At 40.4% G+C, this 27,455-nt stretch overlaps 1 protein-coding gene across 2 annotated transcripts in view; it reads left to right on the top strand.

Moving 5' to 3' along the window:
* Positions 1-2,305: 2,305 nt before the first annotated feature.
* prdm5 (PR domain containing 5) overlaps positions 2,306-27,455 on the top strand; it is a 45,939-nt gene continuing 20,789 nt past the window's right edge. Inside the window, exons 1-13 of one of the 2 annotated variants that reach the window (XR_014909607.1) lie at positions 2,306-2,598; positions 3,313-3,396; positions 5,838-5,960; positions 8,455-8,620; positions 8,747-8,924; positions 9,711-9,803; positions 9,926-10,047; positions 10,735-10,814; positions 14,196-14,280; positions 14,377-14,534; positions 15,038-15,131; positions 17,611-17,771; positions 22,022-22,115. Coding sequence is in view for 1 of the 2 variants with exons in the window: in XM_085398421.1 (XP_085254547.1) it covers positions 2,500-2,598; positions 3,313-3,396; positions 5,838-5,960; positions 8,455-8,620; positions 8,747-8,924; positions 9,711-9,803; positions 9,926-10,047; positions 10,735-10,814; positions 14,196-14,280; positions 14,377-14,534; positions 15,038-15,131; positions 17,611-17,771; positions 22,022-22,115 (1,537 nt within the window). In the remaining variant the exon portion in view is untranslated. The remainder of the gene's footprint in view (positions 2,599-3,312; positions 3,397-5,837; positions 5,961-8,454; positions 8,621-8,746; positions 8,925-9,710; positions 9,804-9,925; positions 10,048-10,734; positions 10,815-14,195; positions 14,281-14,376; positions 14,535-15,037; positions 15,132-17,610; positions 17,772-22,021; positions 22,116-27,455) is intronic. The other variant, XM_085398421.1, reaches the window with a different exon arrangement.

The raw sequence follows: 27,455 nt of genomic DNA on the forward strand, positions 1-27,455 counted from the left end.
GCACATCCATAATAGGACTCTCTCGTTCCACCACATCACAGAGGTACCGTTTTTGGATTGAAATCTGGTGACTAGAAGCCATTTGAGTACACTGAATTTATTGTCAAGCACAAGAAACCATTTTTAGGTGATTTGAGCTGCTGGAGTTGGTACACTGTGGTCATAAACGGACGGACATGGTCATCAACAATACACAGCTGGGCTATAGCTGTAGATGCTCAGTCGACACTAAGGGAACCAAAGTTTGCCAAGAAAAGATTCCCCACACCATTACACCACCGCCAGCCTAAACTGTTGATACAAAGGAGGATGGGTCCATGCTTTCATGTGGTTCACATGAAATTCTGGCCCTAACATCTGAAGGTCACAGCAGATATTGGCACTCAGCAGACAAGGCAATGTTTTTCCTCTTTCTATTGTCCAATTTTACTGAGCCCATGTGAACTGTAGCCTCAGTTTCTTTGTCTTTGCTGCTGTAGCCACATCTGCTTCAAGGTTCGACATGTTGTGCATTCAACCACAGGACGTTCAACGTCACTTAAATAACCCGTCTTCTCAATTCTGATGCTCAGTTTAAATTAAGTGGGTTGTTTTGACTATGTCTACATTCATAAATGCACACAACTGCTGCCACGTAATTGGCTAATTAGATATTTGCATTAATGAGCATTTAAAAACGAGCCGGTGAATGAAAAACATATCAAAAGAAATATAATCTGTTTGATTTTTAATTTATATATAACAGAAAGATGTGAATTAAACAGGCCAAACACATATGTACCATTATTTTGTTTTATTTCATTATTATAAAACAAAGGTTCAAAGACGTTGAGATTATGAAATGTTGGACATCATTTACCAACAATGGAAAACCATCATCCTCACTTGCAGGACACTGTCTACTTTGAAATAAATGTTTGGTTCACATGGTTGTTGAGCATTGTGGTTGAGTCTATAACAGACATCTAGAAATCTGTCTTAGCAGCCTGAGTTTGTTGGTAAACTGTGGTTTCTGGCCTGCTGTTAGGACTGTTTTAGACTGAAAGGGTCTGTCAGGCCTCTGGTCTTCTGCTTGTTGGTACAGTGTGGTTTCTGAATTACAGAACAGATATGTTCAAGCCAAAACACACAGAACATCACAATATTGTGAGGTTTCTGGGGTTAATGGAGAATGGAGTAATTGAGGGGGGCTGTATTTCTGTGCTATGTGAAGTGCAGGATTGAAGTGTATTGCGACATTTTTCTATGTAATAACTAATCTCTGCGAGCTAACGGTAAGTAGTTTTAGTGATGCTCAAACTGGCACATGAAGCTCCTACAGTCTACACAACAACTGCATTAGTGTAATATATTTTCTCATTGGATGGTATGTATGAATTCATTTCAGTCTTACTTAAATGGGCAAACAGATGCTCAGTAACATATCCATCTAGTTACCCTTTATGGTAGTTACATTGTTACTAAGATCCAGCATTTGTATATAGAGAATACTCAGTGCTAAAATACAACTAAGTACATTTACTCAACTACACAAAATGACTCTGAAGTATTCTGTTTTATATTACTTCTTTTTTTTTTGGGTGGGAATTATTTCCCACCAAACAGTAACATCTGTTTTTTTTTTTTTTACCTTATTCTTGCCATATAATACAGTGATAGTGCTGCAACCTCATATTTAGTCATGGCCAAAGATTCAAATAATGAGGTCAGTGTATGTATAAGTAATCCCTGAGAGCACAAAGCTCAAGCTTCAGTCTGCTCTTTCAGCGGTTGTTCTGGTCTTAGCTCTGATGATCTCAAAGAGAGTAGATATCACTCAAATTATTTAGGCGCATGAGTCCTACCCACCAGCGTTTCAAACCTATTGCTTGCTAGTAATAGCCAATCAACAAAGTTGGCTCAAAGGTAAAACAGCTTGTACGATCTGAGGGACTGCACCAAGTATTGGTGTCAGATAACCACCGATTACTTTAACCTGGGAATCATGAAAAACTACTGTGGTAATGCATAAGAATAAACATATAAATGTGGAAATGAGCATAAGATGTCCACTTAGAGTTAAAAATTTGCAGAACATTAGATAAAAGTATGGAAATTTTTATCTAATCCTAAAGCTAAAAGATTCATTAAACTAATCTATGAGCTCTTAATGGAGCCTTTCATTAAGTGAGCTGTCTTTATTAAATAATGTCATTACTTTCATTTCTGTAGCTCCTCTGATACTCCTGCACAACCATCGTCAGACTGGGTAAGCTGGGAGTGCAGGCTGAATGAAACAGGCAGCAGCGTGTTGCTCGACAGAAAAGGTAGCTTCTGGTTACAAACTTTGGACCAATCAGGGCGCTGCTTCGCTTTCCTGCAGCAGGAGCAACAGAAGTTCAACCTGGACCCCTTCACGAAGAAACTATCTGCTCTAAATTCATACTGACAATGCCTTTTCACTTCCGCTGACATATCTGATAGCCAACTAATTGTCACCAAAGGAAACATTTCCGAGCGATGACAATGTTGGGCATGTATGTGCCAGACAGATTTTCCCTGAAGTCGTCAAAGGTCCAGGATGGAATCGGTCTATACACGGCGAGGCGAGTCAAAAAGGTTTGTAGTTTCTGACTCGGGCAACTTTGTAACCAGGTTTACACGCGGGAAAAGTTTCGTGTTGCTTTTTAAGAGACTCCCAGAGGTGTAGATACTTTTTTCTGTTTGCCTTTTCCCACTGATAGTCGCTGTCAAAATCTCAGCCAGAAGCCAAGGCGTCTGTGACGTGAAGTGCCACGTAGCTACAGTAACTCCGGCTGTTTCTCCGGGTTCACTTCACGTATTCCTGCCTGCAAAGAAGGCTCGTTCCGCGGATAGACATCCATGTTAAATCCAACGTAAAGATTTTAACTGTTCACGCCAATTAACTTATACATTCACATTCATGTCCCCCCACCCTTTGTTGCCATATATGCAGAAAAGGAGGTGGGAATGTTGCGGAGGATGAGTGGGTTGAAGTGTCTGTACTGGGGATGTTTGGTCATTTAAATGTGTGGTAAAAGTTGCAGAGTGTGAACATGAATACAACAAGAAGAGCGGCACAATTTGACCACGCCCCCTGGGAAGTCAAAAGGAAAAATGTCCCGTACTGAGGGACACATGTACATGTCACATTAAACAGTAGGCGGGCCCACCATCCACCCAACACTCATCAGTGCAGAAATCATGTCCTCTGGGGTGTATTATTATGGTTTAATGTCATTCATTTTTGGCTGCCACTGTTTTCTTTAAAGGCATCGTGTTTGACAAGTGATCCCTCTGTTTGTGTTAAAGGGAGAAAAGTTTGGCCCCTTTGCTGGTGAGAAAAAGCTGCCCAGTGAGTTGGATGAAAGCTCGGACACCAGGCTGATGTGGGAGGTGAATGCGCTTCTTTTTTAAAAATTTAAAACCTCAGGGAATGGAAATGCTGAATCTTCAGCCAGTTTGACAGACATCCTTCAGACCAAGTAGTTTTAACTCCAGAGTTCCCACGACTGCACCTCTGATAGCAAAAACCAAACATGTAAAATGCTGTAACGTACCCGAATCTTTCCAATTACTACAACAGTGTTATTTCTGTGATGCTGCATAACACGACAGCTATAGCTACAAGCTATATTTCAGAATAAAATCTTATGTTTAATAAGAATTTAACAGATACCGCAATCCAATACCCTGTTCAAGATTAATCCGGTATTTCTCTGCATTTTGGCCTGTGATTTTTAACCATAATAATCAGGGTGTTGTGGTGTCTTGTTGTCATGTTTAAAATGTCTGTAAGAAGTCAGTGTTGGTCTTGTCACATGGTTTCATTTAAATTTCTGTTCAAAGTCCAAAGAGATACATTTGTCAAAAAATGTCACCACCCCTGACAATAAATAGTACCCAATCCTGCAGTCTCACAATGTCAAAGCATCATTCCAAAAAATCTTTCACTGGATTGGGATCAACTCCAAGTGTTAACCACATTGGGCCAAGACCAGTCTTTGGTGAAAATTTCATTCAAATCCATTTCTAACTGGATGAGTAATCTTGCAGTACTGTGCAAACATCTATAGCCAGCCCTCATTTCCTTATCCTTTGCTAGGAAATTTGGAAATGGGTGTAACAGTTTATTGAAACATGTGCAAACATACAAGGAAATACAGTATAAATAACAGTATATATTGCATATATACATTTTGTAAGTCAATATTTGTTATGCCTGCCCTCATTCATCATCACAGTCAGCACTCTCTGATTCATGACTGATAGTGTTGCACATCTTTTTAATCCAGGTATGCTTTTACTGTATTGAAAGTGTGTTTGGGATCACTGTCACGTGAAAAAATCAAGCTGTTGCCAATCACACTTAACAGATGGTACTGATGGTGTCAAAATCCATCAATTTTGACAAGATTCCCAATGCCACTGGGTGAAATGCAGCTCCAAACCATGACAGCCTCCATCCCGTTTTACAGATGGATGCAGACGCTCAGTGTTGTTCCTCTCTACTGACCTCCATAAATACTGATGATGATTTGAACCAAAAATTACAGGTTTGGATGCAGGTCTTGTGTAACTTGGCATACCTCAGTTTTTTCTCCCTGGTTCCCTTTACTAAGAATGGCTTCCTGACAGCCACGGTTCCACTGTGACCATTTCTGGTGATGCTTCAGTGAACAGTAGATGGATCAACTGAAGGGCCAGAGGCACCTCTCAGGTCCTTTGTCAGGTCTTTGCTGGATTTTTTTCTATTTCTTAAAGTCATTACTTTCAGATATTGCTTGTCTGATGCCTAACATGTCTTCTTTTATTCTCCACTTGTCCTATTTCCACATATTTTTTAAGGAAACACTGCAACCCATGCCAAGTTTTCAGCTAATAGCTCTTTGAGAGCTATTATTTGGTCCATAAAAACAATTTTATGTCTTTCAAACTGTGTTATATTTGGCTTTTCCCGCATAGATTCAACTAAAGCGCCTAAAGATGTAATTTAAACTTGGTTCTTTGCTTCTTTTAGTTATGTTGTAAGCTTTGTGCCTGTTTATGCTTGAATGAGTCAGTGTTTTAATGCTGACCAAACCAAACTAAACCAAAACATTCCTTTAAAAATGGTCACATACAAGGACTGGACTGAAAATGAGTGAAAAAGCAGCCAATGTTCAGATAAAAAGTTCAGAAAGTCTGTAGAACTATTTCTCAAGACCACTTTAAAGAATTACAAGAAAGTCTGGATCACTGGAAGCTAAATTTATAGAAAGGTGACTCAAGACTTTTTGCACAGTACTGTATAAAAAAGGAGACAAACTGAACCAATCAAATAACCGCTCTGGTGGAAGCAGCTAGTCAACTGTATTAAGACCAGTTTAACCATAAACAGCTGCAGCGGAGAAAACAGACACATAACAACTTTAAGAAACATGTTTTTGTGTAGCATTAATACAACTAAACACAGTAAATATTCTTATAAAAACCTGTATGACAATTCAATGCAAAAAAGCCCCAGATCAGTCCTTTATCACACGATGCAGCTGCTTGTGGGTCTGTCTGAGTACATTCTTGTTTTTTCTGTGATAAAGGAAACATTTAATTACGTTGCAGACAAATGAACCATAATGCCTGACTGAAAGTCAGTCTTATCTCGTCTTGTGTAGAAACGCTGTGATGTAGTTATCTGTAGCTGCCACACTGGTGTTCATATGTAAGGCCAGCACGCTTTGATGTACAGAAGACGAACCTTCAAAGAAGGCAATGAGAGCAGAAGAAGAAGAAAAAGAATCAGTTGTTCTCATCTGACAGCTCATGTCGTTGCTGTTTCTTTTTTTCCCCCTCTCTAGGTCCGTGGCAGTAAAGGAGATGTTCTGTATATTCTGGATGCGAGCAATCCCCGCTATGCCAACTGGCTGCGGTTTGTCCATCAGGCGCCTTCACAGGAGCAGAAGAACTTGGCAGCCATTCAGGTACATTTCCACTCTGCAGACAATGAATCCCTCAGACCTTCCTGAAAGAAAGAAAATGATAAATATTACAGACATCTGTCAAACCTCCAAACCCGAAGTTCGAAATTATGTAAATTATTTCAAATTTGATCTCAGAAAATACGGAAATCTTATTTTCTTCTGGAAAAAACCTTGAAAACAAGATCGAAATGACAGGCTATTGTTTTTGTTGTGTGAAAAATCACAGATGTGCATGCGAGATAAAGTAGTTGCAAAAGAGCAACGTTAGTAGAAAAAGCACGGGTAAGAAAAAAGTCTGGAGACCTACAAGCTGAACTGAAATGGAATACTGCTTGAAAATTGATTGTTTTTCTAATGATTAAAGGTTTAAGGCAAAAAGGGAAATTTCTGCCAAAAAAATTCAGAGTTCATTTATATTGCAAAACAAATTACTTTGGCTCGAAGTCTCTTTGTTGCCAGATGTTTAAACTGTTAAAGGCTGTTATTAACGTAAAAAGGACATTAAGTTGGAGAAAGAGAGAAGTGTATTTGTTTCTTTTCTCTGTTTTTATCCTTGGTGTCCTTAGGATTTATACATTTTTCTGGATTTTGTTGAGGGAATATTTTGCAGCTGCAAAATTCCTTTTCTTAATTTATTTCCAAGACCAGCTTTTATAAAGTTATTATATTGACAAATAATGTGTTAACTACAGTTATGCGGGAAATGAAAATCGGAAAATATGCAGAATTTTCCAAACGCACAATGTCGATTTTCACAGTCTTGTGAATACAGTACAGTGGATATGGGAAAGTTCAGCTTCTGCGCTTCTATGTGAAAGATGAAAAGAGGTTATCCGCTCATCTTGGGAGAAAAATGAAAGTCCAAGGAAGAGAAGATGAACATTTGAGGTCTGAGGGCCAAGTTGCTGCCATTAATAGTTGAATACACGGAGTGATCGGTCTTTTAAAGGTCACACATGTGAGTTAAATCTCTGTGTTTCATCAACGGTGACATTTATTGTGTAGCTTTCATCCTCTTAATCGTTATTTATGTATATTTAGGGTCCCATAGTTAAAAACCAAATGACAGTTTGATTTTATTAACATGACCTTTAAGGCAGGGAAGTGAATGACAATATTTTTAAGAGTTTCACCGTTTGACCTGTGGCCTCAATCAAGCATTAACAGACTGCTGTCAGGGTGTAATAAGTTCAGCTAGCCTTACCGCAGAAGGTTAAAACTGTTAGCAACTGACTTTAATTTTTAATTTTTTAATTTTTTAATTTTTAATTTTTAATTTTTTATGTGTCCCGTTTGGATCTTTAGCCATCAGAATTGTTGTCTTAAGGCCAAGAAAGATGCCAAGCGGATTTATTTTACCAAGTGGATCATCATGGCCTTGCCATATTGGTCCATTTGATTGACCTTTATTATAATTATGAATTTATTTTATTTTCGGTTGCTACAAACGGGACAGACATGACTGGGGGATAGGACAGGGAGAAAGAATGAAAGAAAGAGAGGGAGAGAAAGCAAACCAAAGGGGAGAAGAGACGGTGAGAAAGGGGGGAAGAAAGAAAGAAAAACAAACAAAACACCTGGATCACCTGTATGGAGAAAAAAAAAAAAACAGAAGAGAAAGCAAACCAAAAAAAGAGCAACATAATAAAAAAAGCAGCACCATCACAATAAACTAGCTAGCAGTAGATAACAGTAGATACTAAATATTAAACGATATTATGCAGCACGCAAGATAAACAGCGCACAATGTGCTTTGAGGCAGCAGCCAAGAAAGCTGTAGTCCGCGTCTGTGAACACCCGTCTGTACACCTGTGTGCATACCTGTGTGGATCAGCATGCTTGTATTCCAAAGGTTTCTCCATGTAACGATCTGCTAGGGAGTGTGGGGAGCCATAGCCCCGTCCACCAGGGTATGAAGCTCCCCCGCTGACCCCAGTAGGCACCCCCACACTCTGGAACCCACCAGGGCAAGGGGGCCCAGGCCCATCCGGACCGGGGCCCGCAGCAGCAGCACCGCCCAGCCCCACAGAGTCCGGGGCAGCCCACCTGACTCCACCCCAGAGAAAACTGCACCCACCCCATCATCCAACCATCTCCCAAACTACACAAGACAATAGACACCCAGGTTGAGTTCATTCTCCACCTCTCCTATATCTCTCCCCCCACCTGCAGAGTGAGCTCCTGTAGTGAGGAGACCACCTGCAAAGATATAACAACCTCCCCACCAGTTAGAGAGCCCCCTAGTTGGGCCGATGCACCAGAGGTCCCCTGCACCCACCCGCCCACTGCTCCGGCGACACAACAGCCAGGACCCAAGCCCCCAAGGCCCGGCCAGCACCCCAGACCAGGGGGCGGAGCACCCCCAGACCCCCAAGCCTCCACGCCCGTCCCGGACCCCCCCAGGGGCAGCCAGGCTTAATTTTTTATTTTTACATTGTTAAATATATCGAGTCACGTTCAGCCAATGTTCAGGCTGTGTTTGTGTTTTTTTTAGGACGGGGAGAACATCTTCTACCTGGCTGTGGATGACATAGAGACAGACACGGAGCTCCTGATAGGCTACCTGGACAGTGATATGGAAGAGGAGGAAGAAGAAGAGGAAGAGGATATTAAAGATGAAGATGAGAACAGTAAAGAGGCCAAGCACCTTGTAGAAATGGGTACAGTGGAATGTTTTAGTTTGCCTTCTTATGTATACACATTTACAGGTGATCAGTTTATAGCACACACATAAAAAAAAAAACTTGCCCTACAGTATGTCGTACTGTGTTCATTAACCTTAATAGAACTAGTAATAAAGAAGGAGGACCACCCCTGCTTGCTGTGTGAGAGCAGTTTTCCGAGTGAAGAGATCCTGGCTGCCCACCTCCAGAGTCTGCACCAGAGGCCCAGCACAGAGGAGAAGGAGTTCAAATGCAGGAACTGTGGCAAAAAGTTTCCCATCAAACAGGCTCTGCAGCGCCAGTGGGTTTACTCTTTCATTACTTCTAGTGTAGTTTTATTTCATGCTCAACGTTTCTCTGATCTCTGAGAAGTCTGAAGTTTGAAGAGATGCTAAATCAATCCAGGGAACTGATTAGATTATGTGTTAGATAGATAAAAGTTTGGCCCAATTTTTGATTTCGAGTCGAGGATGAAGTATGTGTATCACTTTGACCCCACAAAACATTAATATGGCATAAAGCAACAGTTTATACGCTATTATTTGACACAATCTAACACAAACATATAATAACATCAAGTAAATACATTTGATCACATTGCACAAAACACTGGCCAATATTTAAAGCCATAATCAGGTAAAATTAATGTCATATTTCATCTTTGGCCCAAAACTGAATTAGCAACAGTCTTTGGTGCCTGGCTATTACAAGTCTTTACAAAATATTTAACATTAGTCTGGGCAGGCATAGAGACCTAGAGGCTTGAACGTGAGTGGTTAGTGGAGGCATTCATTCTAGTTTTACCTTTCGACATAGATATGCTAACTGCTCTCCCTTCTTTTAACTCTTAATGCTAATTTAAGCTAAATGGGTGCTAGCTTTAGCTTTATTTTGCAGTATTTGAATGAAGAGTCTGTTTCAAAAAATGTTTAAATTCAGTTTTTTTTTTTAAATTTACTTAAAAGAAGAAAATAATTTGACTTTTTTCAGTGGAAAATCTTTTAATAATGTTACGCTGATGTTTTTCTGCTCTTGATTATTTGTGGTAGTCATCCTGGACTTGTTTTTATTTTCAATCCTCCCCCAGTGTTTTGCATTGTTCTGAGTCACTAGACCCATCAGCTGACTCCAAAGCCCATCAGTGCTCCCTGTGCCATTACACATTCGGCTCAGAGTCCAGGTAACATGCATCATCCAAACCATAGTACAGGACAGTGTAAAGCATGCAGTTGCACCACTGTTACTCTGTAACTCATAACTCTTCCTCTTCTCCTTTCGTCTTTGATATCTCTGTGTGTGCAGTTTTGAACAACATAAGGAAGCCTGTAAAGGAGATGCCAGGTTTATATGTAAAGCCGAGAGCTGCGGCAAAAGATTTAAGAGCAAAGACGCTCTGAAGAAGCATAAAGAAAATGTTCACACAGGTTGGCACCTCTGTCTCTCTCTGTTTCGCAGTGTTTCTCTGTGATGTTCACTGCCTCGTTCTCTCTGTTGTACACATGCGTAGCACTTTCATGTAATAAAGATAATCGTCCATTAGCAGCCTCAGCACTCAAGGAACTGCAGTTAGAGTGCATGACCTCGATCAGTTAAAATCTCTGCGATGTTAAGACACATCTCTAATTACTTGCGTTCCATAATTGCTGACCTGTGTGTGCTGGGGCAGCTCACTCTTTCAGATAATTGGACTTCCATAGCTATTTATGATGGGATGTAGGGCAGTGGGAATCTGTGCAGCCTTACATATCAACCCGAGATTAAGACATTAATCTGAGAGGCTGATGGAGCTGAGATCTGCGCCTTTATGTTTTTTCCCAGTGCAGTCAGAACTAAGTGGTGTGTGTGTGTGTGTGAATGTGTGGGCGAAGGGGGAAGTGGATCAGACGCAACAGATGTGGGTCATGTAATTCAGACGGGGATAAAGGGAGGGTGTCACTGGTCCCAAAATGGTGGGATCACTGGGGCTATGAGTAAGGGAGTTCAATGACAAATAAAACATTTGGTGTTTTTCTTTAACCACGTAATGATGTGTTAGTGTACCAAAATTGTTGTTCATTGCTAACAGCTCTGTACGTGGAGTTTTGTAATGCACTTTGTTTGTTTCTTTATAGGGAGTGCACGACGGAAACTCACATGCACCATATGCAACAGAAAATGCTCCTCTTCCCTGAATTTACAAGAACACAGGAAGGTGAGCTTCTCTAACATCTTCTGTACAGCTCAGTTTATCCCAGGCGGATACTTTGCATTGGATCTGAGAGGATTTGCTCAGCTTACGCAGTTTTGCATAAATCCATTTTTACAGCGATGTCTCTTTGGTGCCGTTTCTCGCTCTACAGTGGTATCCGTCAATCTCCACTGTTTCTGTAACCCAGTCTAACCTCTTAATCTTGCGTCTGCTTCACATGCTTTAGGGTTCATTTATTCCCTCTTTACGATCAGGTTTAAACTTATTTGGGATGACAGAGCAGAGAGAGGACGGCGGTTTCTTTTTCACTAGCTCATCCCACAGGTCTGTTGAAATTGACGAGGCTCTGCTTGCCGAGCACAAGGTTTTAACAGGGTCCCCTTTCTCACTGATGGATTACAGATTTGAATTTAGCTGTTTAAATAGTTCTTTAAAACATTTTTATACAGCTAAAATTAATTTTATTGCTGTGTATATAAACCCTTTTTCAGTACATGATTTTTCTATGTCTAACACATGCGATTAGACAAGTTTTTCCAAGCTACATTCCTCTGTTGAGTAGGCTCATGGGTCATCCAAAGATGTATTTTCTTTGCAATTACATTCTATTAAATTAATTGCATTAACTAGTTATTAATAATGTAGCTGACATGATTGAGGGGTTAACGTTTGCTATGACAATGCCAAGATAAACACTAGAGAATGGTATTTATGTAAAAAAAGTAAATGCGTGGTCACACTACAGCTATTTGGCTTTCGCTTATATTCTCTTCTATTTATGTGTAAATGCTGCAGTAAGAGCAGATGTGGCTGAATGTCTTGATTTGCCAGATGGGCTTTAAGGCATGTAAAACATGGTGCACAATATTTGTAAAGACATTAGATATTGTCATTTTATTTTTTATTCCAGCCTGTTTTGCTACATTTTTAAACATTTTTATCGTCAAACTATAGACTGTATATAAAAAATGGACACAGCCACTGTGACATTACCCATTAGCTGTGAAGCTCTGTTTTGAAACTTTGATTTTGGCACTTTGGATTCTTCTATGCTGTTCTTGTTTTTTGTGAACATATTTTAACCAGATGGTGATGTGTTAAATTATTAGCTAATGCTAGCATGTCTGGTTATTAAAGTGATCCCTGGTACTTAGTATAATTAGACAAACGCGTTCAGGATCACATAGTTTGTGATGTTTGCTGACGACATAGTGATCTGTAGTGAGAGTATGGACCATGTGGAAGAGAGCCTGCGGCAGATGGCCCCACCCCTCCCTGAGCCTGGTTCTGCTGGAGGTTTCTTCCTGTTAAAAGGGAGTTTTTCCTTCCCACTATCGCCAAAGTTCTTGCTCATAGGGGGTTGCATGATTGTTGGATTTTTCTCTGTATGTCTACCTTACAATATGAAGTGCCCTGAGGTGACTGTTGTTGTGATTTAGCGCTATAAAAATAAAACTGAAAAAAATTGAATTGAATTGAGGTGGTGGTATGCACTGGAGAAAAGAAGAAGGAAAGTCAGTAGAAGTGAGACAGAATAAATGTGTGTGAATGAGAGAGAGACAGTTTGAATGGTGAAGTTGCAAGGAGTAGACATAGTGAATGTGGATGAGTCAAATACCTGGGGTCAACCATCCACAGCAATGGTCAGCGCACGAGGGGGAAGAGTGTCCAGCCGAGGTGCAGCAGGTGGAAACGAGTGCCAGGGGTCATTTGTTACATCACCCCTTTGTTTACAAGATGATAGTGAGATCTGCTGCGATGTATCATAGCAGATTAAAATGCATATATGCAAATATCAATTTGGGGAAACTATCCGTTGAGACCAAAAAGGTTATACTCATGCTGGCCATGTTAACATGGGAATCTATGACTGTTCTAGTTTGTGTCCCTTCTGCATTAGCATAATGTGAACCAGCCTCGGACTGCAAGAAAACTCAAAACAAAACAATCTCAACTGCTCAAAACAATCTCTTACCAGATGGTCTTATACGCCAGCACAAGTTGAACCTGTTTAAGCATCTTTGCTGAGCTCAGTCATATTCAATTGAAGAAAAAGATGCCTTTTTTTTTTTTCATTCTTTACACGCCGGTCAAGCCAGATCTTGATTTGCAGAGAAAAGTCTGAGGCATAAAATAAGCCTGCTGCTGTCAGCAATATCAAGCTGCTTTAATATTTTCAGTTGAAGACCATGTGCTTTTTTTGTGTAAGGGTCATGTTGTATGACTAGGCAAACTGCTCTCTATCCAGTTGTATGCATTTTATATATAATAGTAAGTCAAAGGTGTTAAGGAAAAACTATAATATCTTAGTCTACTGTTTTTTGTGCTAATTATCCCTTCATTTTAGTCTTGAGAACCTATTTTGTACAGCACTTTTCAGTGATGTTGGTTAATAAATTAGTTTGCAAGTTGTCTCAAATAATTTGTCTTATTAGAAGTCATTCATTAATTATCCCAGTTGGTGATTGTGAAATGTAATTTTCTGCTGTCAACATCTATCATCCAGATTAATCAGCTGACATTGTTCCATCCCTGTCCACTCATTCATCAGCAAGCTTCTTCCAAACCGTGCAACTGTTGTAAAGTCACCTGGAAGTGACACAGTTCTGCAGAGAATCATTTAACCTACTTCACCTGTCTATGCATCGGTATTCTCCAGTTTCAGATCTCCAAGGGGTTTTAAAATAGGAGTGTGTGATATTCCTGTGTGGCCTCTGGATCTGTCTGTGTACCAGTTTTACATCTTCTATTATAGTAAATGTGTTTTCTAATCGCACACTGTTGTCTGAAAGTAAAGTAAAGATGTTTCTATAAATTTAGGCCACAACCACATGGGGTTTATATAAATTACCTATTTTTTTTTTACAGTAAGAATCAAGTCCCATTAAAAGTGTTATTTTAAATATGTCACATTTCTGACAAAAATCTGACATGTTCTTATAGCTTCAATCAAAGCCAATGGGCATTTAGTATTATTCTTACAGAAGAGAAATCAAACTTTCCATACTGATAATTTGGCTCCAAAGCAGCTTAAAAACTGCCTTTATCATCATTTAGCTGAACAAGGTTTTGCAGAAGCAGCTGACAAGAGGAGCTGCGTTACATTAGCATATGCTATTGTAGCTGTACGCCGGGGAGCTATTGAATATGCAATTACTGGAACTGTGCTGTGAAGCAGAAAAGGGATTGAAAGTTTTCATCACTTTAATTGCTTTTCCGTCTGTAAACATCAGTCTAATGAAAGCGGACAAGATTTAGTTTCAGTTGACCATCGCACACTGAGATCCTTGAACTTTCGCAGCTCATTTCCCCTGAATTTTTTCAGTGGTCAGCAAGAACAAAACTTCAAATGCTCTCGCTCTGTTTTTTGCTCTTGTACCGTAGATACACGAAATATTTGAATGCCACGCTTGTGACAAAAAGTTCATCTCTACGAATCAACTGAAACGCCACATGATAACACACTCGGGTAAGACGATGACGCTGCAACGATGAGCTGACCTTTTTGCTTCATGCGTTCTCTCTGCTTCTCGGAGATAATCTCTGTTAATCTGTCACTGATCAGAGAAGCGACCGTACACCTGTGAGATCTGCAGTCGGTCATTCAAGCGTTTGGACCAGGTGACGGCTCATAAGATCATCCACAGCGAGGACAAACCGTACAAATGTAAGCTGTGTGGGAAGGAGTTTGCACACCGCAATGTCTACAAGAATCACAAGAAGGTGAGCAAGTGTATAAGATGTGAAGATCCACTTTAGATTTTTATGTTCTATAATTAGGTAAATTATGTTAACTATACCACTGTATCCAGATGATCGGTGCTTTCAAAGAGGAGATACTCCTTAAAAGTCAGTGTCACTTCAAAGCTAGAATTATTAGTGAAGCTGTGATCAATCAGGGTCTCGTTGGTTGCTGTTATCTGTGGGGTCTCTGGGCATTTCCACCCTTGAGGTTCCCTGTGTTTACTTTTGGGATTGAGCTGTCACTCAGACAGATATGTGGGGGGGGGGTGGGGGGGGACAGACGGGTGTCGCAAAAACAGAAGCACTTTGAATCTAAAGCCCCTCAAGCTGCTTGTCTTCATCAAGTCAACAAACTTAATTGGCTACGGAGCCTTAAGCAAAATCCTCCTGCATCAATTTACGAAGCCTCCCCGACGTCCACGTCGAGGCGGGAGACGGCTTGTGTTACACTTTATAAACATGCTGCTCGATTCTCTTTGCAGACGCACTCTGAGGAAAGGCCTTTCCAGTGTGAGGAATGCAAAGCGCTGTTCCGCACCCCCTTCTCTTTACAGCGTCATCTTCTCATCCACAATAGTAAGTATAACCATTTATGTGTCCATCAGACTCCTCAAACACTGTTGACATAGAAACCCCCTATCTGGGATGATAGTAGTAGATAAATCTGCTACTATCCAGTTGAAACTGCTGAAAACTGCTCCTGTGCACATACATGAGTACAGCAATATGACCAGCTCATACATTTCCTGGCTAATTGTGATCAGCTGCAGTGGAAACACAGTTACTCCCACAGGTTTCTGTTCAGGATTCTTTGAGCTCCATGTGTTCTCCTTATAATGCCTCAGAAGCTGTAAGTAGATATCTCCTTACAAAACAGACATCTTTGATCTTAAAGTGACGAGTTCGCCACATTCTTTCACAACATTTTAAAATAAAATTGCCCCGTTAAAACCAGCCTACTAAGTTTTACAGGCTATAGTCCTGTATTTTTACTGTTTTTATTGCCGTCTCATCCCTACCACTGTGGATATTTCCAGACGCTGTAACCCCATCAAAAGTCTCCCTGTTAAGACATCAGTTGTCTGATTGTCTGGTCCCCCCTGAATGCTTTGCTTTGACAGAAACTTTCTCCCTGGACAGTTGAGCTGCAGATGAGTCTTGGCAGGATGCATTAGTCGTCCTCAAACTGTGCCAGATAACAAAAGGATTGTAAAGCTCAAGGCATTTCCTGCTGCTGTCTCAGGCGGCAAGAAGCAATATAATATCAGGACTTTTATTATGTATCAATGGGATATAGGGCTTGAGGATTGGATGTGTGATTTCATTGTGCTCTAGGCGAGAAAACAGAAATAATGTACCAGTAAAGCTATCCAGTAATTGGCCAATGAGTAATTTTCAAAGACTTTTTTTTAAGTGCTTCTTGGTCAGTTGGATCACAGACAGAGAACCAAGACACTCAAGTGTTTACACCTGAATCTAATATGTGTTACTATCAGTATCGCTTCCATAAGAAGGTCAAAAGTCTTTCCTCGAGGTCTCTGTGTTCACCAGTGAAGTGGCAGATTTTTGAGCAAAGAGGAGAAAATGTTTCGGGGAGTTTGCCCATTTTTGGACTTGACTTTTTAAGTCCTGCATTGATGGTATATTTTCCTGCTTTTCTAGCTGAGGATGTAAAATTTAACATAACAAAAGACATGTACACGCGCGCTTTAAAACCAAGTGTAAAAACCACCCATTTCTCACATTTTGCTCAAAACTGCAGAACTATTGTGTAAATGTGCCAAAAGAAACAAAAAAGGCCATATTTTGGGGTTATTATTGTGATAGAATAACAAAATGTGTTTCAGTATTTTTCAGTTGTTTTATAGATATGAAATTATTTATTAGATCTAAAAAATGCAATTCCAGAGATTATAGGTAGATGTTGCGGTGGTGGAGGGGTTAGAAGAGAAAGCAGCAGCATATTTATAAATGTATACTTATACATTTTGCAGCATATGTGGACCATCAAATTGAGAGGGTGTGTCTGGCATATGACGTGCCTGACATGAGAGTGTGTGTGAAGCAGTGCAGTTGAAGCTACCTGCCTGAACTGGCTCACAGGCTTCGCTCTATTTAAACCTTTGGTTCTTTCATATTATGTCATCATAATTCTTAAATCCCACATTCTTTAGCCCTTTTCTGTACACGACTTTAAAGTTGCAGTGTATTCGTAACAACGTGACAAATCAGTATGTAGTTCTTGCTTTGGGTAGGGCACATTTATGTGTTTAGACCCCATTTGTAGACCTTTGGCATAACCCCTGCGTGTGTGTGTGTGTTTGCATCTAAATTAAAGTTTGTGCATGCTTATGTAGGAGCGTGAGTACCTTATTATCAGACTGAAGCCTTGCTCTGTGTTTTCATGGAATCACTTTGCGAGTGTGCCGTTGACGTTAATTACCATCACGAGAGTGTTTCCATCTAAATTAAAAAACAAAGCGAGCCTCAGCTTTCGCTGGTGTTCCTTTTCACTGAGCTGACCATCATCTGCCTTGGTAATAGGAGAATGAGTGCAAGCTTGTAACCACTTGCTCCCTCCATCTAAACTACTCTGTGGAAATTGAATGATCTCCATATAATTGAAACATCTTTTCTTGAACAATAGAAGCTGTTGTGTGGAGGCAGAGAGCCGAGGCGTGAAGGAAAACATCAGGCTTCGCTATCCCAGCAGCTGACATAACTGTCTAAAAGCTGTCTGTCTGGAGTTTTAGGCCTGTTCAGGGAAATGATTAATAAAATAGGGCATGTTTTTTAACTTTTTGACGTACAGGCCAAACATATGGCAGAGTATTTTATTTTATTGTTTACTTTGGCGTGTGTTCAGCTACACATACACAATAAAAGGCAACCAGAGCTTTTTAAAAGATGGTTGTCTGGGTTTTCTTTGTAGTTATCTGCCCACACAATAGCCCTGGTGAAATTGGGTCCCCTCTTGTTGTGCGTGATGACTCTGTGTTCAGACGTTTAACAATAGCTGAGGCTCTTGCAAATGTTCATCTTTTCCTTGCTGCAGGTGAGAGAACATTCAAGTGTGACCAGTGTGACGCCACCTTCAAGAGGAAGGACACGCTCAACGTCCACATCCAGGTGGTGCACGACGGCCACAAGAAGTACAAGTGCGACCTGTGCGAGAAGGCTTTTGTCACTCCTTCTGTCCTCAAGAGCCACAAGAAGGTGGGTGAAAAGAGCTGGAGCCAGACGACCTCAATCATACGCGGTGATTGCACGTCTGCTGGGGCTTTGTCCTGAAATTGAGTTCAAACACAATTGTAGTTGCATTTATTTGAAATGCGCACAGACATAACAGTTAGAAAATAAGTTGTGAAACTTTGCAAAGTAAATTTTAGACAGTTACTAAGATTATATGCCATTTTGAGATAAATGTTAAAGTAATGGAAGAACTTTGCTAAATTGCAGCTTAAAGCTGATTTTCCATCATCATCACTCTGCTATCAAACTAAATTGTAATAAAATCAATGGCATGGTGAACATCTATTCTAACAAAATATTTCCATTGTTTCACATTCTGTCCTGCTCCTTGCCCCTTGACACTGATTTCTCTAACTATACTAATATTTCAGACTATTGAATCTGCTGGAAACATCCATCTTGACCGTTGTTGCCTAAGCAGGCTTGGAAATCAGTTCATATGTTGATTAGAAATGGCAGTTAGTCCATTAGCGCCGCAGGCTTTCAGAGCCCCGAACAGATCTCGCTGCAGATTGCGAGCCCTAAATCTGACAACGTCCGGTGCAGTTATGGATCAAGATTGAAACCAAACAGTTTCTTGGCACACGGCAAAAGAAAATGTCTTGGAGGTTGTCTCAGAACAGTAGGGCTGAAGACAGGCATGTTGAACTGTCTCAGTGCTCGGGGTGTCTGGAGGCTGCTGAGAAATCTGGCGTTGATCAAAGTCAGGTTGTTGAGGAGATGACAACTTGCCGACTGTGTTTACACGCGTGGAGCAACCCCACTTTTGGCCGCGTTATTGTTGAAGTTGTTTTTAATATGCACTTTGATACTATGCAACTGTTTGTCTCTGCAAACCTGGCTTCACAAATAATTATCACACCCACGCTCTAACTGGAGCTCCGCTCACAATTCGGAACATATGACGAGAATCTAAAATATATGTAGAAGGATACGAATCTTTCTTAACCTCAGGAAACGTGTGAGTCAGACTTCTTATGATCACAGTAAGAGCTTACTTCCCTTTTTTAACTACCAAGGTCATGAGGCGTTTATGCAGGGCTGCAGCTGCAGGTTGATTAGAACAGATATTTTTCAATTACTGTCGTTCAGTTGGAGTTTTTGAAAAAAAGAAACTGTTAAACTTAAAAACACACACACACACACACAAAAATAATCGCTTGTTTATTAAAACTAGTTGCCGGTTATGTTTTTGTAAGCTGGCCACCATCTGACGTCTTTTAGAACAGAAACAGAAGCAGCCATTGAACTGGAATAATTTGATTTAGTTCATTAAGTGAATGAATCAGTTTCACTCATCGTCCGCGTCATTAGGTACCCATGCTCAGCCAGAATTTGCCATAAACAGCAAACACCACACCCTGAACTCTGTTGTCATTTGGTAGTTGCTTCAATTCTTTCTATTAGATATAAACTGATATATCAGGTTATAATGCCAAATAAAGTCATGTTTTTACAGTGTTTATCTGTTGTGACACATTAGTTGTGCTAAATATTCAAAGATGAGGAAGAATATAACCACTTATTTCAAGAGGCAAGGTAAACCCTGGACAGGACGCCCAATAAGTGCATGTCTTTGGGAGGAAGCCGGATGACAGGAGGAGAACATGTAAACTCCACACAGAACTCAGGATCTTCTTGCTGTGAACCACCATGCCACCGTGCTGCCCATGTTGAAAGTTTCTGTTAATTTCTAAATCAGTGCATCCCTACTCACTAGATTCAGTGAGTAGTTTTTTTTAAATTCAGTGAATTCAGCATTGCTGTAGTTCTACTTAGTATCAGAAATAGTTAAATAAGCACAAGAAATGTGTGTGTTTGGTTTCTTTAACACATGTAGCCAAAAACCACAGGAAACAAGGGAAAGTATGAGTTGAGTGCTTGACCCTCGAGGGTTAATCAGTGTGAGTTTATTTAGTCGGCGCAATCGTTATGGAAACATTTCGTTTGACAAATGCTGTCATCTCACCTGAACCAAGATTTTATGTTACAAGAAGGAGGAAAAATCAAATATTTCAAGGTTGAAAGTGACACTGATTTGCTGAAACAAACAGTTTTTGCTTTCTTTTCTTCTTTGCTTGTTCAAGCAAAACTGAATGGATGGCATGAATTTGAGCTTCATTTTATATTGTACAGTGCAAATGTCTCGAGCAACCTCTTCTTTCTTGATATTGTACTTCCAAGCAGTAAGACTTTCTTATCCTATTTTAAAGTGGTCTTGAGCCATAGTTCTCCAGGCTTTGCTTAAAAATCCAAGGAAACTTACCGAGTGGAAGCGGCAGGCCTAAAAAGCTATTTGCAGCAGATAAACGATATGTTTAGGTTCTTAAGAAATAGAGAAATAGTTTTGGGGCTGCTTTTAAGCCAGTGGGTTGGGAATCTTGCCTAAATCAGATTTTTATCCATGAGGAAAGCATCTGTTTGGCAACAGCTTCATTTATCAGTATGACAACGATCCCAAACAAAGTGCCAGTGCAGTAAAAACCTTGGAACACACAATGGAACATTATAAGTCATGGACTGGCCTCCCCATTACTGAAGCAGTGACAGAAAATGGAATAAAAACCACCCAAAATCTAAAGAAAAGCTTTGAATGTCCTCCGGGAAACCTGGAAAACTATTCCTGAAGACTACTTAAAGGCTTGCCTAAGAGAGTCTGGGCTGCGTTAAAGAATGAAAGTGGTCACAGAAAGATTGACTTTGAAGCTCATTAGAATTTTTGCCTTATTTCCTTTGATGTTTTTATATGTTTCAATACATTGCTGCCCCTAGTTCCCATTTTCTGAAGCAGAATATAAAGAAATGAAGGGTGACTCAAGCACTACTGTGTGTGTGTGTGTGTGTGTGTGTGTGTGTGTGTGTGTGTGTGTGTGTGTGTGTGTGTGTGTGTGTGTGTAATGGTAGCTTATGTAAATGAACAGTAATGTACATATCTGGCAGAACAGGACAGCGGATTCACTGAGCTCTCTTGTATTACAGTAAATACTTTATCCTCAGTGAGCCTGAATTTAGGTTCTACATAGGGGGTGTGTGCGCTTGTGTGTGTGCGTGAAAGCATGTATGTGCACACATTGTGTGCTTTGCAATCTTATCTCTTTTAGTGGCATGCTGGAGGAATGTACAGATGAATGAAAATTGCCGGGTTACTCTGAATAGATACAGACATAAAAATCATTGTCATAAAAGAAATCCCCAGCCAATTGCACGTTTGTGATTTGAGACGTGATGTTCCCATGTGAAATCGCAGACGTCACTGCGGGCTGTCTGTTTATAAAGGTAGAATATGAATTGTATTTTCTCTGTTTGTATTAAATAATGCAACATTGCTGCATCTGGGATGCATGTGTTCATATAAATGGATTTGTTTGTGCTTGTTTGTGCGAGACTGAGTGTGTGTGTGTGTGTGTGTGTGTGTGTGTGTGTGTGTGTGGATGGAGCCTTTGTAACGAAACACCAGAGGTGTCAGAGGGACACAGTGGGGTGACGGAGGAAAGGATGGGGGCAGAGAGGAGGTGTTCCTGCATTGTTGTACTGCTGTTGAAACTGTCGCTCTGAGTTTGAGCCTTTCATACTCACAATTATTCTCGGGAATTTACAACAGGCCAGCAGGAAGAATTTAGAGTGTACTTTTCAGCAAGGAGCGGAGTGAGGGGGGTAGGGTGGGGAAAGGTAGAGGAGCTAGTGCACTCTTGCCACATGTTCTTCTTCTCTGTTTGCATGTGCGGCCCTTATGGGTCCATGGAACTCACCACGGTGGACAGCTGGGAGGTGAAGGGAGAGGAAGAAGAGGGAGAAGAAAAGGTCTCTTGGGTTTTGGACCCTGGCAAATGTGTATCGTCTGAATTCTTTGATCCAGCAAGCTTGCAGAATCAACTGTCATGTGAACATGAGCATCTCCATTTACTTGCATTATGAGAACTTGTTTATTCTGGACACAGTCATATAGTTCTGGAGTTGCTTTTACCAAATGAAAAAAGCACTAAAATCTGAGAGTGTTTGGTTGAACAGATGTATTCTAAGACCCGAGTATGAAAAAAAGCCCCTTAATTATCTTTTTTGATAACTTGGTTATGGACACATGTTCTGACTTTGAAATCCAGTTATTACCATTGATCACATTTTACTTTGTAATGTAGCAAAGATGTTAAAATGTGAATTTTCTAAATTTTTTCCTTAACATCCACCATATGTCTCTTTTATCATTTCTCTGCCAGACACACACGGGGGAGAAGGAGAAGATCTGCCCATACTGCGGGCAAAAGTTCGCCAGCAACGGCACGCTAAGGGTCCACATCCGCAGCCATACAGGTCAGCGGCCCTCCGTGGTTCAGTGCTTTGTTAAATCGACTTTACAGCCGCTGCACCTGCATTGGAAGTTGCAGAGTAACATATCAGTTCAGATTAGTACAAACTGATTAATTTGCAGTGCTTTCATTTCACTGAACTTTGTTTCATTTACTTTATTTATGATTATATTAAAAAGGTTAGTGTTTATTTAAAGTGTTTGGTTGGAAATTTGTTACCAACGTTATTCCTGAATTGGTTGGAAGAAGAGGCGAGCGCCTTAAAGCAGGACATCAGAGGCAAGTGTGTGCTTGTTCAGAACTCAAATGCTTAATCAACAGGCTGAAGTCATACGCAGGTTGACAGCTAGCATAGCAAGGAATCCAAGCGAAGAGCAGGCAAAAGGTTAAATCCAGAATGAGATGAAACAGGGAACTGTGTGGGAAAAATACACAAGGAAAAAACTAGAATAAAAATCAAGAGAGGAAGGAAACCACAAGCAAATTCCTGTGAAGTACAAAGGCAGTCTGGTAGGGAGCAAATGCAAGCAGGAGAGTCCATAGAGTTTTGATTACTGGGCATACGTGATACCATTTGGGAAGAAGGTGGGAAATGTAACCTTGCAGAACTTGCTCCATAGAGTTGCATGTCCTGGGAGATCATATAAATGTGCTTTAAAGTCAGATTGTGAAAACAGAGTTCACACTGTAGCTGTTTATTATCTTCACATGCATGACTTGGTGTCAGGATTTCTGCAAATGAATCCATCTTCTAGGTCACTCGTATGTGAAGTAATTAAAAAAAGCAGAAAATAGCAAAAAAGCATTACATCATGCACATATTTTATGGTTTTACTTTCTGAGCGCAAAGTTAGATGAGAAGATCAAAACCACTCTCGTGTTTGTAGTTAAATATGAAGCTACAACCAACAGCTGGGTAGCTAAGCTGAGCATACATAAACCCTGGAGTTAAGGACAAACAGCCTGGCACCGTCTCATGGTAACAAAATCCAACAATAAGCACCTGCAAAGTTCACCAACTGAACATGTTTTGTTTATGTTATCCATGTTCACAGCCAAGAATTAGTCTAGCACATACATTCTCATAAAACCACTACTTGTAGTTATTTTTGTGCACAATTAACAAATGACATGTCTTATAATCTGCTTGCTGTGGCTTTATATCGAATGCACCCACACGAGATAGATGTTGTCTCACAAACAGACCCGTTCCTCGTTTGTTCTTCGTAGTATCCGTAGATCCTGTAGATCCAAACGCTCCTGTCCTCCCACCTTCGCTCTGCACATGTTACATCTAAGCAGTGAGACGGAGTGCATTTTAATGTTAGAAAATGGCAACGTGTTGGAGCGCTGGTTGCACTATCCTTTGCACCACCACAAAAATAAAGCCCTGCATGTTCATTAAACTGCCTTAAACTGGAAAGCTACACATTCCTGTGCGTTTCCTTACCAACAGACTGGTGCAGAGACCTGGCACGGCCACACACACACTTCTTGGCCTCACTCCCTCTTCTTCTTTCTGTCTGTCTCTGGAAATCTTCTTTTCCTCACTCCAACTTAAACTTCATCCACTGCTATTTTTTCCTCAGCCGTGTCCTCTTATTGTTGTCTGTCTATTTGAGCCTTACCTGTAGTAAGCCTCTTAAACTCAGTAAATGCAGTTTTTTATGAAGCCTACCTAATGTAATCAATGTTTAAACCCATTAAAGCTTCATCTTCCTTGTAGCGTTAGCTCCTCAAATTTAGGAATATTTGTGGAAGCCTGTTAGACTTTCTGTCCACCTGATGTATGTTTGAATTGCCATCCACAGACAAGCGTACCACGCTTTGTCAACAGCCCCCTTTGTATCTGTGTGTGCGTGCGCTGTGTTTGTGTGTTTGCGTACATGTGTATGTGCGAAGGACAAACCAACAGAAAGGGTGAATGTATACCAGTGTGGTCTGCAGCCCAGTCTGATCGTATTTATATAGAATAAACAAAAGAGAGGAATGCTGGGGGAGGGGTGGGAGCCTAGGGGACACCTAAAAGAAAGAAAGGAGGAAAGAGAGAAAAGACCACTCCAAGAAAGCATCTAGCCGGATGACCCTTGACCCCGACTAGCTGTAAATCTGTCCCCTCATTCTATAGGCCGGGTTTTTTGTTGTTGTTGTTATTTGTTGTGTTTTTGGGCAAAAGGGGAAAAAAAAAAGCTCTGGTGAACAGCGTGAGTCGTTCCCTGAGCGACAACACTAACAAGAATCATCTTGTTCTCACACAGTGAAGAGTGATTTCACACAGCTCATGTAGCTCATCTGTGAATATGTAGATAAAATGAGCCTGTTAGTGTAAGTACAGATCTCCACAACCGCTTTCTGTTCCATGGGTGATCTCCTAAGAAGGCCACTAGCTGAGTTAGATGCCTGTAAATCGGCAGCTCCCCTGGATGGAAGGCGGGAAAGCTTGATCTTGTTTGTCTTTCCTGCTTCACAGGAACAAGACAGCATTGATTGTTTACCTGCTAAACACAGAGGACTTTGTAAGGATTCCTTGGAGATTTCCGTCCCGTATCACTTTACCATCAAACACTACGGAGCATTATGAGAGAAACAGGCGAATAACGAGGATAGAAAAAGTGTGAAATGGATTAAAGGGAAAATTGAAAGAAAATCAACCTGAGAGCATAAAATGTTTTGGAAGAGATGTAGCGCATATGTGACTTGGATTTAGTTTTAGTTTAATTTTGTTAGAACATCATGTTGGGCAAATTAGTTTTAGTGCCACAAAGACAGGCATCTTCTCACAGAGCACCCTTTATGAGATCACCCATAAAATGCGAGCTGTCAAAAAGCTGGATGAGGACGCTGTAGAAGTCTGTAGTCATGATGGATGTTTCTATCATTTTCTAAATTATTCTGTTTGGCCCTGTGATGGAGCGAATATGTTCTAATCCACATCACAGCTCAGTGAGAGCAGATTTTCCCACCACGTGTGCCATGAAGTGGTGAATAACCATAGTGGGGTCATGAAAATTATTTGTGCCAAGGGAAATGTTGACAGAGCCCAGTGACTTGCTGTTATACTGACATCATAGGACATTTCAAGTTGGCAACGAGCAGTGTAAGCCCATGAGCTGCGTAACAACTAATTGGAGTGTCATTTTTAACCCTTTAAAAATGACACTCCAACAGTCAGACTTTTGACACGTGCACTGGTCTCCAGTGTACCATTCCTTTTTGACCATAAAGGAAATTGTGTTGTAAAATTAAGTTCATAATCACCCACATAACCAACTAATTACAAGCACATTTTTAATTAAATTTAACAAGAAGAAAGAAGACAACAAAACATGAGCTTTAAAGCTGACCTGACTTTTCCACATTTTCTGTCATACATAGTGTGTGCTCAGTAAAAATGGCCAGTTTTAAATAGTGATGTCAGCTTATGTGCAAAGGATCCCCTGTGAGCTAAAACATGAGCCTTCAGGTGCTCTAAATGCTTGCCGTTTTGCTCTATTTGATGTCAATTAGTGGGATTTTTGGGGTACATTTTAAACAGCACCCGTGTGCTCAAGGTTCTGCGTAAGATTTTGGCTTGAATATGTACAAGATTTCAGAAGTTTCCATTCCCAATTAAGAGTGAGTAATGATGTTCTGCTTGCAGAAGCCATGCGATAGAGGTAGCCCATCCAAAGAAAGATGACCTAGGCTACGCCTATACTAATCTGGATAAATTTGAAAAAGGTGTTTTCGTCTAAAAATGCACCACGTCCACACTATCGTTTTCAGTCATTTCTGAAGAGTTTTTCATCCACACTGAAACGACTGAAAACACTTACTTTCCCCGCGGATGCATGAAACGTAAGATGATTCGACCTGCCTCATTTCAGTCTGCCGTTTATTTATGTTCCGGCTCTTTGAAACATCACGGCAAAATGTCGAGGAAAAGCACCGAGTTTTTTAAATAGACTGACAATGAGGTGGAGTTCTTGCTGCGAGTAACACAAGAGTACAAAGTTGCAAAAGCGAGTGAGAATATAGACTGGGAGACGTACCAAATACACTGAAATTAACATTCCGTCTTCTTTGAAGAAAAGCTATGAGGAGCATGTACAAACTGATATCAATCTTTAATAGGGCTGAGAAAAATGGGGAAAAAACAAAACAACTGCCGTACAATGCCGTCCGCCATCTTAGTTGAATTGGTCACATGACTGCATCATATGACTAAAATGCGTCATCGTTTTTGAAAGCCTCCGTTTTTCACAATCCACACTGCAACACGAAAACAGCTTTCAAATGTATCCACTTTTGGGAGCGTTTTCAAAAAGCTCAGTTTTCCTTGACCAAAAACGCCGTCTCAGTGTGGAAGGCCAAAACGGAGAGAAAAAGATGTGTTTTCAAACGAAAACGTATTAGTGTGGACATGTCTTTAAAGGGAGGTTGGCGTTTAGGAACGTTTATTGTTGCCGTTGTCACCCTTACAAATGCTGCAGCCAGTTTGTTATTTATCGCAGTTTCAATTATCTATCAGTGTAGGTGCCTAGAGATTCCCAGATTACATAGTTGGAAACATCCTGAGAATGTGAGGAGGAAAAAAAACTCGGAACAAACATGGAATAATCTTGCTTCCTGTTTCATCTTTCTCTTTTCCTATACCACTGCTGATGCAGAGATCTTTATCTTAGTTACAGACATTATAGTTTTCACATGCAACAACTAATGTGGTGACCACAAACAAGGATTTAAAGGGTGGCTGCAGCACGCCAGGGAACAGCAGAAGATAAATAAGGATTAATTTGAACTGAAAATCATGTAAAACTACTCTTGTTGTTGGAGCTATAAGTGAGCGCAATAAGTCCTGTTTAAATGAGATGGGATGCATCAACACCACTATGTGTCACCTAGCACGATTGGGTTAAAAGGAACACATTAGCCCTAAATACCCTTAGATTAATCAAGTACTGGAACAGAACAAGGTTAAGCACACAGAGAGACATTGGAGAGAAGATTACTCTAATCAGATTTCTAATTTAAGCATCATCTTGTACGGCTTAAAGAAAACAAATAGTCAAGTTATTTGTAAGAGAGGGATCTTTCTTAGAGCTCCTTTTCTTAAAAAAATATATTTTCTGGTTGTGGTGCAGCTCGGTTCAGAGAACTAAGAAAAGCATCAAACCACCATAGCTGTCTTCATCTTTGTAGTTTTAGCTTTAATTTGTGTCATCTGGTTGGATAAATTAGATCTAAATAGATTAAATCACTGCCAGGCTTTGTGTGCGCACCGTCTGGTTATATGCATTTGTGTATGTTTTAATAATCCACATTAAAAATATGAAAATGATTCGCTAAACAGAAGCTTGACTTT

Source organism: Rhamphochromis longiceps, linkage group LG23 (assembly GCF_057381845.1).
Source record: "Rhamphochromis longiceps isolate RC_006_pf linkage group LG23, R_longiceps_female_GT1.1, whole genome shotgun sequence".
Lineage (NCBI taxonomy): Eukaryota > Metazoa > Chordata > Actinopteri > Cichliformes > Cichlidae > Rhamphochromis > Rhamphochromis longiceps.